The 18,722-nt window shown below is 36.3% G+C and overlaps 1 protein-coding gene across 1 annotated transcript; it reads right to left on the bottom strand.

The window, feature by feature from the left end:
* Window positions 1–13,775: 13,775 nt before the first annotated feature.
* OR10W1 (olfactory receptor family 10 subfamily W member 1) lies at window positions 13,776–16,937 on the bottom strand. The gene has a single exon (XM_036996788.2). It carries the CDS (start codon window positions 16,935–16,937, stop codon window positions 15,993–15,995), a length of 945 nt encoding a protein of 314 aa, XP_036852683.2. The 3' UTR covers window positions 13,776–15,992.
* Window positions 16,938–18,722: the final 1,785 nt, after the last annotated feature.

Genomic DNA, 18,722 nt, shown 5'->3' with positions numbered 1-18,722 from the left:
GTCTCCTGCCAAAGAGCAGAAAGTACCAAACCTTCTTTCGCTGAATTGCTTTATTGCCTGAATAAAAACAGGGACTTTTAATTTGACTTTTGACTTAGAGTTACCCATTTAGTGTCCAGTTTCCAATCTCAATGCTTGCCATAAATTCATAACACAGGGTATGGTATATTTTTCCTTGGAAATCTTCATGTATCGGATAGTTGTCTGTAGTTTGTGACACAAAGACATGCAGACAGTCCTGGTGAAAGGTCTTTTTTTAATCTGGTATTTTAAATTAAATTGATAAGGGCCAATTCTTTGCTTGTATTTAATTAAAATGGAGAGTTGTGTAATTGTAGACATTTTCAAAACTAAATAAATGGATGTGTGTTGTTCATTTTTTGGGTAAACTTTCTTATGAAAATATAACAAACATCCAGAAAAGTTCACAAATCTTAAGTATGCAGCTTGATTTATTTTTTACACAATGAATACACTAGTCTAACCACCCAAGATTAAGAAATAGAATAATTCCAGTAACCTACAACTATCTCTCCTTCCTCCTCAGTCTTTATACCCCACAAATGTGACTACTTATTTGATTTTTATCATTGCAGATTAGTTTCTTTCAATTTACATGTGTGATGATAAACTACATACTGTATTGTAACTGTGTTATATTTATCATTGGCTTCAACATTGTGTCTTCAAAGGTAATTCTTGCTGCTGTGTGTAATAAGACTTTGCTCTTTCCACTGTTTTATAGTTTCCCATTTTATGGTTATTTTATGATTTATTCATCATTTGTTCACTTTTTATCCAGTTATTTTAACTCACACAAAATGAACCAAACATGTTTGATTCCAATCCTTTCTGATCTATACTCTTCATGTATTTGCTCTCATTTAAATCTTTTTTCTGAGTTTCCAACCATGAACCTAAACTTTAGGATGTGGACAGATTCAAATGAAGGGGAGCTGTAAGGGCGTAAGGTTAACAATGAAAATGGAGTTGCCTGAGATGAGAAAAGAGAATAAAGAAACTAAAAATTCAGTAACATCATCGACACAGGAATCAGAAAAATCAGGCCAATAAGAAAGAATATTATAAGCATCTGGGAAAGGAAAAAATATCTGTAAATTTAAACACTTTCAGGTTGGACTACAAGTTTATTTTCAATACAAAAACCCAAGAGACAGTAAAGTAATGTTGATAAGGGTTTTAAGAAAAACAAATTGTTGTGAAAGTATTCTGTGCCCAGGCCTTATGTTCAAAGTGTTCAATGATTTATGTTCAAAAGCAACAGAAAGACTGTCTCTGGTTCACAAGGGCTTAGGACATATGATATTTTAAATACCGTTAAAACAATTTCTCAACAAAGACTCTGGTTGCTGGGTGATTAATTGAAATACATGATTCAGGATTGGGAAAGTTGTAATATAAAACCTGATTTTGAAAAATCAAATGGTAAAATATGTACTTAACATTAAAAGGCTCATGTAAATGTTAAAAACAAAACAATTCCAAGACTAATTCTTGAAAACATATGTAATATAAAATGCAAAAATTAAAATAATTATGTATATTAAAAATCACAAATTATATAATTGGGAAATTGATAGGGAAGGATGGGAGAAATGAGAGTATACTAATTTACTTATTCTAGGAAAGGAAGGACTCAAGAGATATTTCATTTAGACGTGACTAATTAGAGAAATATTTATTCAAGCATATATTTCTGAATAACAATCATCAGTAGAGTAAAACCAGGATATCCCTTCCAAATGATGTGATTTAAAAAATATAATGCAGAAAGCAATTTTTATAAGTAGAATAAAACTGGAAGACAGTGGAAAAGAACATTTTTCAGATCTCAATGTACAACTAATGATTTGCAACCAAATGAGCAGAGTTCATAAAAATACTGATATTTTGACAGAATAATACTTTAAAAGTTCTGTGGGTCAAAATACAATATGCAAACTGACTAGAAAATGAAATTTTATTATGCAGCAAAAAATAGAACCATTGATAGAAAAACAGAGTATCTGAACAGGTAATTCCAAAATGAAATATGCAGAAGCAAACAAATATGTACAAATTCAATTTCATTAGTATTCAAATAAGTATAAAATAAAATCAAATTGGATACTGTTTACAAACTGACAGTAATTGAAAAATGATAATAATTGGTATTGTTAAAGATATATTTCCAAATACTGCTGTGGAAGTATAAAGTGCTATAAAAATTTGTGGAGTGCTGTCTGATAATATTGCCACTTGGCCACAAACTTGCAGAAATACATACACTTTGATTCTGCACTATTATTTTAAGAAATTTATTCTCATAAACCAAACATGAGTTAACATAAAATTATTGACAGGAATATTCATCACAGTTTCCTGTATACTGGTGAAAAATTTTTATCAACCAAAATATCAATAATAAGAAAATGCTTAATTTAATTATGGTCTTTCCTTGTGATGAAACACACAATCACTTAAAAATGTTGCAGAAAAATATTTAATAAGATCAGAAGGACTCTTGAAATATCAGAATATAAAAAAATATTACAATTTTGTTTAAAAATAATTATGCCTATTCATAAAAAATAAAAGAATATGCATGAAAAATTAATGATGGGTATAGCAGGGTTGGCTGAATTATGAATCTTTTTGTTTATGACTTATGCTTTTCTGTACTTACAAATTTTATAATGAACTCACACAACTTTGCAGTCATATAATAAATTAAAAATTTCCCTTTATTTTTTAGCATTTTAGCATAGTTTTGGGAAGGAAGGATGGTAGAGTGTCAGTCACATGGATTTTTGTAGTCAATGAAATCTGGGTTTGAAATCTAGTCCTGTTATTTGCTGATTTAATTTTTACATTAATTACAGGAAGTTTATGAAGATTAAATGTTTCAAATACATAATGTGCCTGGGACATAACAAGTGTCCAATAAATGTAACTCCCTCCCTCTCTTTTCTCATGATGGTGTTTCCCTTTGATATTTACGCTTTGTTCTTCTCTTCCCAGAGTGGAGATGGAGGTTCCTCTAGAGCTGTATCCTTCCAGTCCTTGTGGTTGCTCCACTAAACCTTGAATAATAAGAAGGGTAAAAGAGAAAAGGAAGAAGTATAAAAAAAAAAAAAGTCGAGGAGACATTTCAGTAAACTAATCGACAAATAAGAAGCACTGACTCAGGAATACATTTAAACATGATTCTATCTTATTGAGATGCCAGCATCAAATGAGCAGTATTGTACCTAAATAAGAACAGCTCAGATTTGTTGCAAAGCATACTTAATCGGTGGATAAAGCCAGACATAGTATTGGAGCCTGTTGTCTTCCAGGACAGGTTGCAATAGGGTGTTTTCAAGAAAAATCGAACACATATCCAAGGTCACACTACAACCAGTTGAAAAACCAAACATGTCAGAATTTGTATTTACAAAAAGGGTTTTCCCTTTCAATGGTGACTTCCAAAGGTTTTTCACTTACTCTAATGTTGCCTCATTCAAATCATTTTTGGAGCTTCTCTTGGGATTACTTTCACAGATTCTCCACTTATCCTTGAATATCATCAGTTGTGACATGTATTCATACCTGGAGGATATATTTGCTCTTTTTTCTTGACAGCAAAACATTTGAGGTAGAGTCAGATGAAATACAGTGGATAAATGAGGTGTCGCAGTTCTCACTATATAGTTTGATCAAAATAGAGTTGGCGAGGCTAACATTATGCACTAGAAAGACATAGTTTTGTTAGCTTTTTATGAAATGTAAGAATAAATATTACCATTGCTATTAAGTTTACCATTCAAGATGTGTGGCACAATCTTTGTGAAAATTTCTCTCATGTTTAAGTTTTCAAACTAAAGAAACTGATTGTTATTCAAATTTAACTCTTTTGACCATTCACCTTGAAGAATCCTTGATACAAGTGGAATATCTGACCGTTTTCACATTTTCATCTGACTAATGGGTGAGAGGTTGCTTATGTCTAAAAAAGTTCTTAGTAGACATTTTCCCTTTGGCTGCCCTTCATGTCCAAAGGAACACTGTGCAAATAAATCTGTCCTGACTCTTTATCATTCTGTTGTTTGATGTGAGGCATTCAAAACTTCATTTCTTTATTACCTAACAATCCATGCAAATTTATAAGCTGCACTTATTATTCTCAGCCTTCTACTACTCTACCCAAGCTGTTCTCAGAGAAATTCCCAACCCTGTTATCACTGCCCACAGAATTGATTTTTGGGTGTCTGTATTTTTTTTCTTGGGGAGGTGATGCCTAAAACAATTCCTGGCAATGCTAGTTTGATAAATATTTCAATCAGGACTCTATTTTAGCTCCATTAGACAAGAATGCCTGTCTTGTTCACCAGTATATCCCTACCACAATTGATATGATTTCAACTAAACTGAACTATTTTATAGCTAAATCTCATGTCCTTTAAATGTCCTTCCAAAGCCACTATTCAGTGGCTCCTTCTGCAGCCCACTTAGGCTGCAATTGCTTTAGCCCTGTAGACTGGTGCTTTCTTAGCCTAATGATTACTTTGTTTATATTTTTCTGCTACATGCAATAATGGAGGGCTTGGGTAGGATGGATTCAGTTGATAAATAAATGGTGGGAAGCACAGCAATTAACCTGTTATGCGTTGTTGAACCAATAAGTTTGATAATGTTGGGAAACCCATCTAGTAGCAATTATTCCCCCATGGCTGATGAAGCAATATTGTAATGTGTAATGAACGCATATTGCTAATGCATAAACCCTGTGCATAGAAAACCAAAACACTTCTGAAAATATCTGGGGATCCATGAAACCATAGCAAAGGCCAGTTATAGGTCAAATGTGTGCTTATTTATAAAACATGTATAAAGTTGATTCCCTATAACTTAAAGGGTACTCAAGAGGCCTCTATTTCTGTCCTCTCATATCCTACATGCAAAAACCATGGCCTGCCAAGATTAAGCCTTGTCCAAAGGTATATGGCTAGTTATGGGCAAATGACTAGTATCTGAGTCCAGAAACTCCATTCTATTTGACTAGTGAGCAGAGAGTGGTGTCTACATGCAGGTCTTTAATTATGTATCTCACTTTTCATCTACATCAAAGTCTTTGTCACTAGTGAAGAACTTGCAAACAGAAAGGATACTTGGCATGACTCTGACAGTGCTGGTGAAAAAACACACACAATCTCAGTCTGGTTCTGTGTAAACAGATAAGTGACTTCGTCTGTAGAATAATTTGAGAAAGCTAAAATGTTTCCTGCTCCAAACTATTTCCCCTAATGGCGATCACTGTGCTATTCCCAAGTTAATTATGCCTTTCGGAGACATTTGATCTCTCAACAAGAATGGGGGTTCTGAATCTGCCACCTACTCGTTTCAGAACCATGGACAAAGTTACTTAACATATCTGAATCTCAGATTTCTAGCTACAAAGGGTGTAATACAGTTACCCTGCAGAATCATAGTGAGAATGAACAGTTATGTGCAATAAGTGCTCTGTCTGACTTCTAGAAGGATTCTTTTCCCATTCTCCTTGCTGCACTTTCCGCCTCAGCTCTAGTAACCACTTTCAGTTCTTTTCCAGTTTTGCTCTGGGACTTTGTTTATCTGTTATGCCTCCTTGCACACTCTTTTCTTCCACTCCCTAGTATATCTTACTCCTCCATCAGACCTCAGTTCAGGTGTCCTCTGCCCCAGAAAACTTTCCCTTATCCTCATCTTTCCCCAAATTTAGTGATAGGAGCTCTTTCTATGAAATTCCAATAAACATTCTCCTCATGTCAACTGTAAGACCCTGTCCCCTATCAATAAATAGTATCTTTTGTAGACTCAAGCCTTGGGCTTAGCTATCTGGAGGGGTAAAATTGACATGACTGTCAAATTCAGCCTCATATTAGAATCCAGCACGTAAGAATTTAAGCATCCTCTGAGAACTAATTCTGAAATTGTGCTCCTTAGAGCATGAATTCTTCACGATGCCTCAGAATTAAGAGTTTTCATGATCAGATTGGAAACATTTACACCTTTTCTCAAGCTTCACAATGCATATTAGCATAACAAAGTTCTGTGAAGTCCTGCTGTAAAACATATTAATTTTACTTCAAAAATTTTCCAACTGTTTCACCATGGAATACTTTTTTTTTCACATAGCACCATTAAACGACTTTTGATTTAATGATGCTACTTGAAAGAAATGAGTTTCATGCCTTGCTTTTTAGGATAGTCCTATGAAGGGAGTATCAAAAGAAAAGGCAAAAGCCCAACGTTTATCCATACTTTGTATTTATTAGGTATACGAGGCTGGGCAATTCAACCATTTATCAGAATTCCCCTTTCTGTATCTGTAAACGTAGATCATATACCTACTCTGATAATTCAGTTGTTTTTCACAATTCAATACTGATATATATGAATATTCTTCTCCAATTGTAAAACATTATAGGAATTTTTGTCTCTATTATTATTTTTAGAAACAAAATCAAAGTCAAATCAACCAAAGAAATCAAGTCTCTGTAGATGCTCCCTTACCACTTTGAAATTTGATTCATTCCATCAGCCACTTAAGGAAATTCACTAAAGAGTGGTTTAAATTTTTGCTGAGTTACCAAAAGTTCCTGCCATAGAAGGAAAAAGAGCTCTCCCAGAGAGCCCATGGACCCTTTCCCCTTAGGGTAAAATGGAGTGAGGGTCCATGACCTTCATGTTGTGCACTGTCTCCTGGACAGGACAAGCAGACAGTTATGGTACCTTCATAATATAAAGATGAGAATGGGAAGTCTCTTTCGCATGCTAATATTCAGAAGAAGGGATGTTTCTTAGAAATTTGTGATCAGGACAGAATAAGATGAGAGGGATGGCCTTTGGAAGGATGATACTATGGAATAACCCTGAATCAAATACTGAATGAGACCTGTCCCCTTAATGACAGAAAATAGATTTTGATACATACACTCAGAGTCTAGTGATGCCTGATCTAGTCAGATTATTTAGTGTTCTTTATGAAATCTCTTTAAAATTAATGGGTCTCCTAAGGGAAGAATTTCCCCAGTGGCTTCCCCTTAAACTGAACCCAACTGGAGAAAATATTTGAGAAAAATTTCCTGAGTTGATCAACTAAGCAGGGTTAATGGGAACTCTTCTGTGTGATCACTGTGGACAGTTACTATCTGAGCATTCCACGTGGGCATCCTCATTCTTTTCTTATACCGAGAGGGAACTTAATGATGTATGTTCCAGAATATCTCCCAGTGAGTGTTGTTATGTGTGCACTTTTTTATTTCAGGTTGAGCTCATGGAATATGTATTTTGTGCTAATTCAACACCAGCCTATGTATCTGGAGATCTGGAGTCTAGTTGTGTCTCTGCCATGTGGTATCTGTTGACCACAGGCAAATAGTGAAACTCTTATTTGGGCTTCCTCCTCTGTGACATGAAGTATTGGATTAAATGGACTCACAGAACCTTCCAGCTCTAAAATTCTAGGAATTGTGCCTTTTTCTTGAGAAGCAGAAAATTTATGAAGGATTTTTCTTTAATTGCTCCTTCTCATCTCTGGCTTGGTTTTCCTTATCCCACTCATTTTTGTTTCTTGACCAAGTTTTCCCTCTGCTGATACTTTCCTAGTCATTAATGATTTTTTATTTGTTTGCTTTTTTGCTTTTGGTACTTGTAGTTATTTTCCCAACTGTTACCCTAACAATGTTTTTTAAATTTCTTTCTTGCTTTCCAACAAACCTCCATGTACTTAAAATCACATTCTTTCTCCTCATTGCTGCTATTAATTCTTAGCCATGTTCAGCCTTCCTGTCACATGTCCATTATCAATAATAAATTTTAGTGAACATGTAGCAAATATTTATTGAATTCCTATGAGGGACCAGGTTCTATTTCCAATGCTTGGCAGTATACAAAATAGACAACAATTTGCCTTCATAGAGATTATATTCTTGGAGGTGCGAAGAGAGATAATAAGCAATAAATAAGATAAAAACATTTAATAATGTATTAGAAGGGGTGTGTGCTATCATAGAAGAGCACAACAGGGTAAGGGCACCAGGAGAGTGAATGTGAGAGTGATGTGGTAGATATGACCAGTGCAGAGGGTTGCTTTGTTTTCTGGGAAGGTCTTTGGGGACTGGTAGACTGTGACCTAAGAGAAGACAAACCAGCCAGGAGAAGGGGAGAGAAAATGTTTTAGGGCGGAAGTAAGCATGTGAAAAGATCTTTCCTGAAGCCAAAATAAGCATATCAAATTTATTCATAAGGATCCAAAATATCTAAAGCGCATGTGAATGAAGACAGCTTGCCTTTTATATTCATGCAGTGGTCAAGTGAAAGAGTCTCTGCTACTTCTTATAATTAGACAGGTGGTTTGGTGCATATGGAGGCTATATTCAGATTTATTTTCCTTTTTTATCCATACAGATATATTTATTTGTTTAGATGACCTCATTCCTAAAACATATTTTATACTCTTGCAATGACTTCCATCTAATAGTAGGTTACAAATGTTTTTCTTTTTAAATGTAGTGCTTGTGGTTATAAGTTCTGTGATTATAAAATATGAATAGCATTGTCATTACACAATTCATGAAACTATTTCCTAATATTGGACATTCAAGATGTTTTTTATTCTTATTTTTTAGTATTTTAGGTAAATAGCTGAACTAATTTAGACCATTTGATTCAGTTCATCATCTTATACTGTGCTTTTAAAAATGTACACTTTCTTATTGCTCCCTATGTTTAATCTACTTGGCTATTTTTGTATGATTTAAAAGGAAATTATCATGTACAATTTGTTAAGAGTATAAATTTTATGTTAGGTGTTCTTGCCACAATGTATTTTTTAAAAAAGTACTCAAGAGTATTTTTAAAAACATAAAGAATAGTTATAAAGAAATCAGCTTTGAAGAGTTTAGGCCACGTATGCACCAACTATGGTATGTATTTAAAACTCAACATGTTTATTATAATACATACAATATAAATGATATTTACAGCTTTTTAAGAGCACTCCTTGGTAAAGTCCCAGTCTTGAGTTCAGTAGAATTAGCATGACAAGTTCAAAACTATCTAATCAAGCTTGTGCACAGTAATTGCAGTGACAAATTGTAGCATGAAGTCTGCTTATAGTCAGTGATTCTCGGGCAGTGGTAATAGCTAACAACATGGCTAATATTTTTTGAATGATTAATATATGTCAGGAAATTGTAATCATTTTAAATATATCAAAAACCATGGTACCAATGAGATTACTTAAGATGTGTGTAATGACAGGAAGAAAAAGTGGGCCAAAGACTCAGCCCTGGGTCACACCAACATTAGGGGTCAGGACCAAAATCCAGCCAAGTGAGATGAATGAAAATGAGGACAGGGAGGTTTAAATACATCTATAATTTATGACTGTAGCCAAAGGCTTTCTTCTGCTCAACATATATTTTAAATGCAATATATTCAAAACATAATTCTTGATTTTCTCTATGTAATTTTATTTTCTTACAGGATTTCCTACAGGATCCCAGTTTCAGTAAATGACATCTCACTTTTCTACTTTCATGGGCCATAAGAATATTGAAATTATCTTTGGCTCTTCTCTTTCATTCACACCCCGACATCCAGGCCATATACACTTTTATTGGTTTGACCTCAAAATACATTCAAAATACGACTATTTGCCTAGATTACTACAATTGGTGCCTAACATGATTCCCACTTTCCTCTAAAATAATGTATTTTTAACTCTATAAGCAGAGTGTTTTACTTAAAATGTAAGCCTGATAATGCTACTACCCCACTTAAATCTCTTCAGTGGCTTTGCACCTTATTTGGAGTAAAATCAAAGTTGTTACTGTGACCTGTAAATCACTCCATGATTTTCCCTTTGTGTTCTTTACCTCTTTTCCTACCACACCACCCTCTGTTGCTCTGTGCTTCACCGCCTTCAAGTAGCGCAGCCTCCTGGGCACTGGGCACTTTCTGTTCCATGAAGAGCATAGAGCATATTGGACTCTGACACCGTATTGCCTGAGTTTGATCTCTGGCTATGCCTTGTACAATTTTTTTTTTTACCTTGCGTAATCATTTAAACTTTCTATGCAACAGTTTCCTTATCTGTAAGTTAGGGATAATAATGATATTCCTCTCTTAAGGTTTTGGTAGATGAATGAATCAAACCATCCAAGTGGTCAGTAGGCGCTGGCTACCATCACCACCACCGCCGCCACCACCACTACTGTCATCACCATCACCGTCAGTATCATCACCATCAGCACCGTAGTCGCCGGCATGACCATCCTCACTCATCACCCACCGTCATGTGCCACCACACCACCTCAGCCACCACCTTCTCTTCCTCCTCCTCAGAGTGGCACTGAGCACGCCAAGCAAACACCGTTCTTCATGAACCTGCACTCGCTCTTCGCTCGGCCTGAGATGCTCTTCCGACAGATTCCCGCGTGCCTGGCATCTGCACTACCTTGAAGTCTCTGCTCAGTATCATCTCATCCAAGAAGGCTTCTCATAAAACTCTGTATGAAATGACACCCCTGTCACTCTCCATTCCTTTTATCTTGCCTCATTTTTCTTTACATAATAACAACTGACACCTTGTATATTAGTACCTATTTTATTCTCTGTGTCTTTAGACTTTGTCTACTTAATTGCTTGCTGTATTGATAGAATCTAGAGCCTGTATGGCCTTAAATGTTTATTTGAATAATTTATGAATCCTCTTTGTCTCCTAAACTCTTTCATATTTCAATATCCCTATGCTTCTGGCTATATTTGGTGTGATTCCTCAATCTCAGTTGCAATTTAGTGATGCTCATCTCAACTTCTTTTGTCAAATCCTGATGTCATCTACGAAGAATTCTAACAATGAAATTGACTATCTTTTGTTTCCATGTTTTTCCATTTGTTCTTTTCCATATTGTTCTATTTCTTATCATAATGACAGTTTTTGTTTCATAGACTCCTGTTCTTGTATATAGATATTATTTCCTCCTTATCTTATTATAAATTTGTTATAAATTATATTTTTTTACATGCTTAAAATTCCTTTTACATTTTTCCATTATTACCTTTTCCTTTTTTGTTTGTTGTGAACTATTGAGAATCTTTTGTAGCAAATGGATTTCCAAGAAGGCTTTATGATTTTTGTTTGTTGCTCATCTAATGTAGGAGGGTGTTTTTGTCTTTGAAAACTATCATTTTCATTGTTTTCTTGTTGTTTTAACCCCATCTCCCTGGGGTCTACAGTTTAGAACACATATTAAGGGATCATAATTTTTGCCATGGGGAATATCTTGGGTTACAGGCCCTAAGCCACTAGATAGCTTGCCTATTCTTTATGTAAATATCTTGTCTCTCAAGAGAAAATGTATTGTTTCTGGGCACAATCACTCTTTATGCTTAGGGATCTTTTTGTGCGTAGACTGGTTCCAGCACTCCGTCACTAATGAGTATGGTTGATCATTTCTAAATATGGACACCAATAACTCCTCCCTTTACCACACATGTATTCTGTTCCTCCTATCAAAAGATTGGGTTAAAAATAAAAAGTATGAACTGTATGTGCTTCATAAGAGTCACACTTTATATATGAGAAAATATAGGTCAAAATCAAAAGGAAGAAAAATATGAGTCATGCAAATACTAATCATAAAAAAGACAATGGGGATATATTAAGATCAGACAAAGTAGATTTCTGGACCTTATTATCAACAATAAAGGGGATATGAGCAGCAATAAAAATAATTGCTTAATGATAAAATGGTTAATCTACCAAGATACAGCAATGCTAAACATGTATACATCTAATAACAGAGATTAAAAAATACAGGAAATAAAAACTGTCAGAACTAAAGGAAAAGACTGACAAATCCATGTAGTTGTGGATTTTAACCCACTTCCGCTATTAATTGATAAAATAAGTGGACTAAAATGTGTAATGATATAGAAACACATTATTGGCTAACAACCTAATTGACTATACTCACCATATCCAGAGTACACATGCTTTTCAAAGGCACATGAGACATCACAACAAAACATATAGTTTGTCATAAAAATAAAAACACTCAGTGATAAAAAACTATAATCCAGACTCAAAAATCCTAGATCTTATAATTAGCATCAGTCCCAGTTTGGACCACAATAGACGGTCCCATTCAAAAGGGGAAGGAATAGCAGACATGCAGCAGTTACTAGTCCATAGCAATTCTGAATCCAACTGGGCACCTTGCCAGGGGCCTTTACTGTCGGAAGAAAATGCTTCTTTCTTACAGCCCAATTACGTCCAGCAGAACTAGTTTCTTAATCCTTTGCTCTACTCCCTGAATCTATCCCCTTAGAAATTCTTCCACTTACATAAAAAATATCCTATGTTGTTGTTTGAGTAACCTTCTTAGCTGGTTTTCTGTCCACATAAAGTTGAAAGCCCATAGCTTTAAAAAAATATTATAAATGTTCATGTCTTTTTAGTCCAAATTGATTGTGGTTTTATCAATATAATACAGTACAAATAACTGCAAATATCGTAACTTTTTCATGGATTGTCTATGGATCTTTTAGGGGCTTTACTCTATAGGCTGCAGTCTTTCCAGCCCCCACTAACAATTTGTTCATCATACATTCAACTTTAATTAATAGCTTCTTTGCTGTTTTTTTAAAATTGAGGTATGATTGACATATAAAATTTTATAAGTTTCAGATGTCCAACATAATTATCCACTATTTGTACACATTGGTAAATGACAACTACAGTAAGTCTATATACTAGCATCACCAGGTAAAGTTAAATGACAGGCAATACAATAACATCAACAACAGTCGCTATGTTGTGTACCACATACCCATGAAGTACCTATTTTATGAAAGGAAGTTTGTATTTCTTGATACCTTTCTCCTATTTCACCCACCACCAACCCCCTGCCATCTGACAATAACCAATCTGTTTTCGGCATCTATGAGTTTTATTTTGTTGTTTAGATTTCACATATAATAGAAATGATATACTATTTGTCTGTCTCTTAGTTCACTTGGCATAATAACCTCAAGGGCCATCTATGTTGCCACAAATGGCAAGGTTTCCTTATTTTTAATGGCTGAATAGTATTGCATTATATACTTATATCACATGTTTTTATTCATTCATCCACTGATGGACACCTAGTCTGAAGGAGTGGTCACGGGAAGACTGGGGATTCATTTCAGTCTGCTTCTGTGCAGTGCCCTGGGGATGGTAGCCTGCCAAGAACCGTCTCTCTGATTCTTTCAGTCCTGTAAAGCCCAGAAAAGCAAGTCTCTCTGGCCAACACAGCCAGGTACTCAAGTGGACTGCACACACACTCTGTTTGGCAAAGCCACAGGGGAATGCTGGGCTGGGGCGCATCCACTTGGCAGGCTAGTGGGGCAGGCTGTGAAGGAGCGCCAGGTTGAGGTGATCCCTCCTGGCTGCCTTGAAGCCTTGGATCAATCCCAAGCTAGTGCCACATGCTTTCTGTTTGTTAGGGCAGCGCCCCACTTCTAAGTACCAATGACAGTTCCATTATTTAATGATACATAACAAACAATCCTAAACCTTGGCAGCTTAAAATAACTACCCATTATTTCTCAAGAATTAATGGGTTGGCAAAGCCATTTCTTGCTGACCTTGCTTGGTATCACTTGTAAGGCTGTAATTGCAGGGTGAGTTGTCTAGGGAAAAGGCAGTGAGGCCTCTCACTCAATGTAGTCTCTCCTTTTGGGTTCTATATGACACGGTAGTCTCATGATTCAAAGAAGGCAAGCCCCAGTATGCAGGAGCCTATCAAGCTTTTATTTTGCATCATGTTTGCTGATGTCACATTGGACAGCACAGGTTCAGAATCTGTGTGGGAGGGTTTTACACAAGGGCATAGATAGCAGGAGGCAAGGTGCATCGGTGGCATTTCCATAACAATCAACTTCAAAGGGAAGAAGTACAATTATTTGTATTTACAGATGACATGATTATGTTCATAGATAATCCATATAAATTTGCAAACTGCTAGAACTAATAAGTAAATTTATCCAAGTCACAGGATACTAGGGCAATGGATATATTTTTAGTATTTCTATGTACCACTAGGAAAAAATTGAAAACTAAAATAAGTAAAAACACTTACAATCGCATTAACAAGCCACAGCAATGGTGAATTTAATGAAAAATACAAAAGATGTCTCTACAGAAAACTACAAAACATTAGTAAATCTACAATAATAATTAAGATCCATGGTGCTACCAAAGACAGAAAAATTTATCGGTACATCAGAATAGCAGGTCCAGAATTAAACTTTCTCTCACACACAGAAGCACAATGCTCATTTGATTTTCCACAAAGACATAAAAGCAATTCAATAAGGAAACAAAAATCTTTCGATAAATGGCACTGAAATAATTATATGTAATGTGGAATATATTAACATTGACTTTTAGCTTTGTGCTATGTCATAGACATAAATGTATTAGCTAAGATCATAAAGCTTTTTAGAATAAAGCATAAGAGAGTGTCTTCAGAAATTTGGAGACAGCAAGTATTTCTTAAATAGGAGCCAAAGTCATTACCATAATGGAAAATAAGGGTAAGTCAGACTTCATTAAAAAAAAAACAACCTTCTGTTCATCAGAAGATATTAGGGAGAGGATTAAGGTGAGTCAAAATTAGGAAGAAAATGTTAAAAATAAATATATCTAACAAAGGAATTATACCTAGAATATATAATAAATTCAGAAAAAAAACCAACCCTATTAAAATTGACAAATTCTTAAAGTAAAACTTCAAAAAGGAAAATATCCAAATGGCCAGTAAGCCTATGGAAAGGGCCTTATCATCATTTCATTAGGGATATGCAAATAAACACTGCCTTTGAAGCTGGATTTACGCTTCAAATTTCAAATCCCAACTCCATCCCATATTAGCTGCGTGACCTTACACCAAATGCTTAAACTCTCTGTGACTCAGTCCTGTCATTTAAAATAGAATAATAACAATTTTACCTCAGAGGATTTTCAAAGATTCAGAGAATATAAATAAATTTATGGTGCACAGTAAGCAATTCATGTTAGCTCTTACAAATAACTAGTATTTGAAAACATAAATTTAAGGTTACATAAGATTCTTTCATACAATAATTGTTTAGTCAATACTTGATTGTGGGGAAATTGGATTATAAACATACTTTCATTGTTGCATAAAATACTATAATAAAAAATCTTTTTCTGATTATTCTGTTTGCCCCTAACTCTCAGAGTCCCTCTCTGCTCTACCCTGTCCCAAAAGGCTAACTTCTGAGAACAGAATCACTCAATCTCCTCTGTTCTCTTGCTTCCAGCTGGGTGTGGCCAGTAGCAAGAAGACAAGAGATAGATGGGTACAAGCAGAGAGAGATTGGAGTATTTATCTTCCTGCTTTCTCCTGGCATGGCCATAGTTCTGTTAATCGTTGCTTTTTTCCCTAAAGCCAGACTTCCTACCAAGTGTTTTCTCTTGGTATATCTGCTCTCACTGGTCTCAGGAAACACTGTTCCTCTGCTTGCCTGTGAGGTCTAGGGGTGCTGATGGCTTCTTGCTGTTGCTAGAATGCAAGTGCCCCGCCACCCCTTATTGGTTCCCTTATTCATACTTCTGCACAGAATCCTTTTATTACGTTATTTCAGATAAAACCTACTGAATGATCTATCTGTTTCCAGCTGGTACCTGAGATGTAATCTTATGTTTGTTGCTTTCTTTTATGTCATGCTGATGGGTTAATTTCTTTTCCAGAAGAGAAATTACTGAGTCAAATTTCTCTCGAAATGTTTCTCTAGAAACACTTTAAAGGTCTCTGGTACACATAGCTAAATAGTATGTAGGTAATTTGTACCATCTTTAAAGACCAGTTTTAACATTAACAGGGAGAAATCCCAGTTGCGTGGGGATTTGCATGAACTTGAACCAAACATTACATGACAGGTTGCACCTTCCTCTAGTTGTTTTGGCAAAGGTAATCCTTGGTAAGAACTTTGCCTAATGTACCCTTCATCTCACTGTTCCTCAGGGTGTAGATAAGGGGGTTGAGCACTGGGGTTCCTAAGGTGTACACCAGTGAGATGAACTGATCTTGCTTGGGGTAGTAGCTGGAGCTGGGGCGCAGGTACATGAAGGCACAGCAGCCATACTGCAGCAGGACCATAGTGAGGTGGGAGAAGCAGGTGGAGAAGGCCCGGTGGCGGCCAGCTGCCGAGTGGATTTTGAGCACAGCAGCCACAATGAAGGCGTAGGAGGTGGCGATAAGGAGGAAAGGCACGGCGATGGCCAGTGTGGCCGCCACCAGCACCGACTGCTCATGGACGTGGCTGTTGGCACAGACAAGACGCATCACGGGCGGCGCATCGCAGAAGAAGTGTTCGATACCCCGAGCCCGGCAGAAGGGCAGAGAGAAGATGAAGGCCACCAGTTGTGAGGACAGGCCCAAACCAGTGACCACTGAGGTCACAATCAAGCGGGCACACAGAGTTAGAGTCACGATGAGAGGGTACCGCAAGGGACGGCAAATCGCAACGTACCGGTCATAGGCCATGGCTGCCAGGAGGAAGCAATCGGCACTGCCCAGTCCGATGAGGAAAGCCATCTGAGTGGCACAGCCCAGGAGGGTGATGGTCTTCTCCGACTGTAGGATGTTGGCCAGGATGTGCGGCACCACCACAGCCGTGTAGCACACTTCTACTGCTGAGAGGCTGCCCAGGAAATAGTACATGGGTGTGTGTAGGCGGGCTTCTTTCTGGACGGCCACCACAATGAGCACATTCCCACTGACGATCAGTGTGTACACCAGGCTGACTCCAAGGAAGGACAAGACACGCAGCTCTGGGTGGGAGGGATAGGCCAGGAACACAAACTCCATCAGCACTGAGCGATTCCCCCAGGTCATCGAGCTAATGGCTTTGTCTGTGGAGAGCTGCAGAGACAGAAGGAAGGATCGTATTGACAATATATTAACTCACACTGTGAGCCGTGGTCTAATCTAATCAGGGCTGGGGTTAGAAACTAGAAGTATTGGGATTTGTTCTCTTTTTTCTTCTCTTATTACCAAGCCTCTTCACATAAGTATCTACAACTTAATTTCTAACTGTCAAGAGCTGGCCTAAATTACATGGGAATTTTTAGAGGTAAAGAGGTAGAGGAACTTTGTGGAATTCAATGCTATTTTCTGTAGAATTGGAATGACATTTAAATTTTTCAATGAATTTTCAAGAAATTGCCAGGGAATTACTGAAAGCAAAGGTGATTGATGTGAGGGCAGGAAGCTATTAATTCATTCTTTCACTCATATATTTATTTACACACAATGCCTCCAGAGATATGGACTTAGGGATATATATGGATAAGACACTGAAAAGCTAGTGATGTGAGGGAATGAAGAAAGAAAACCCTGTCCATGGGCAAAGAGCTGACATGGGTCTGAGAGTCATAGGGTCAAGGAAAAGCCTCAGAAAACAAAGCCCTCCCACCCCTGGTTTCTCCATCCACATCCAATCAGAAGAAGTGTAGGAATTGTGGGAAACAAGTTGTTTTATCATGTGACTCCTGGCTTCAGGTGGTATGGGGAAATATGCATTGGAAATCTGGGAATCCATCCTGTGAGTTTGGAGGTGAAAAGGAAACACCAAGCCAGTCTCTTTTTCCATATTTTTCTTCTCTTCTAAGGAGTTAATGTGAAATCCAAGAAAAAAACTGCTAGCTTCCTTGAAAACCTTCTAATGAAAAGACATAACTCTTAATGTTATCCATTCCATTCCTTTTCTAAGACCAACTGATACTTAAGAAGGTTGCCATCTTAATGTGACCTTGTTTCAATTTGCCTAACTTTAATATTTATTATTATTCAGCATGGGCACTGAAGAGAAACCTCAATCTAGAAACACTGCTTCCAGTAAAAATCACTCACATAAGCCTGCTTTAGTGTCACAAGCATAGGAAGGATGAAATTAGAAACTAGTACAAATATTAAGACCACTTAGGGCATGAATGGCTCTTTGTTGTTTTTCCAGCAATTAACAAGTGGTATCCAGTTCATTTCTTTTCCTCTTTTGAACCTCAATAATGCTTTGAATTATTTCTAATGTAACTTAGCATATTCAACATGTTGTTATAACCTTTGGAGGAGGGGCAGTGTATCAGCGTAAAATCAGTTTTGACATTAAATGACATGTTTTGAATAATCTCAAGTCCTGGCTTTGTGATCCTAAGCAAAATATAATTTCTCTGAGTCCTAGTTTCTTTTTTTAAGAAATGGGAACAGCAATTTTACTTAGTTCTGAGGGGTTTTGTGAGGATTAAATGAGATCGTATTGTAAAGTATTTACCACACTATGTAGTCTGTAGTAATGGCAGCCTAATAACAGATTACCATAATTATTACTTGTAAGTTCAAGAACAGCCATTCTCACTTATTTATATTTTTATCTCCCTGTATTACAAAGCCTAATGTGATACAAATTACAGATATTCAATAAATATATATTGTGTGGATAAACATGCTGTGACAAACATAAGTCATTGACACTTTTTCTCCATTTTCTCTCTTCACTTTTAAGTTTATTTTATAATCAAATCACTTGTGTAATAGCCCTTATGGAAAATAATTTGGTATCCAACATTTTGGCTACAATGTAGACAAAAAGTCCTGTCATTCAGGAACATAGTGTATAGAAAG

The sequence above is a fragment of the Manis javanica genome, chromosome 11, assembly GCF_040802235.1.
Source record: "Manis javanica isolate MJ-LG chromosome 11, MJ_LKY, whole genome shotgun sequence".
Lineage (NCBI taxonomy): Eukaryota > Metazoa > Chordata > Mammalia > Pholidota > Manidae > Manis > Manis javanica.
Note: the sequence above shows the minus strand (reverse complement) of the source record. Positions and strands in the feature narration are given on the sequence as shown.

Bases quoted from the DNA above. Each gene is read 5' to 3' on its own strand.
- OR10W1 (XM_036996788.2), bottom strand. From the start codon at position 16,937: ATGACCTGGGGGAATCGCTCAGTGCTGATGGAGTTTGTGTTCCTGGCC.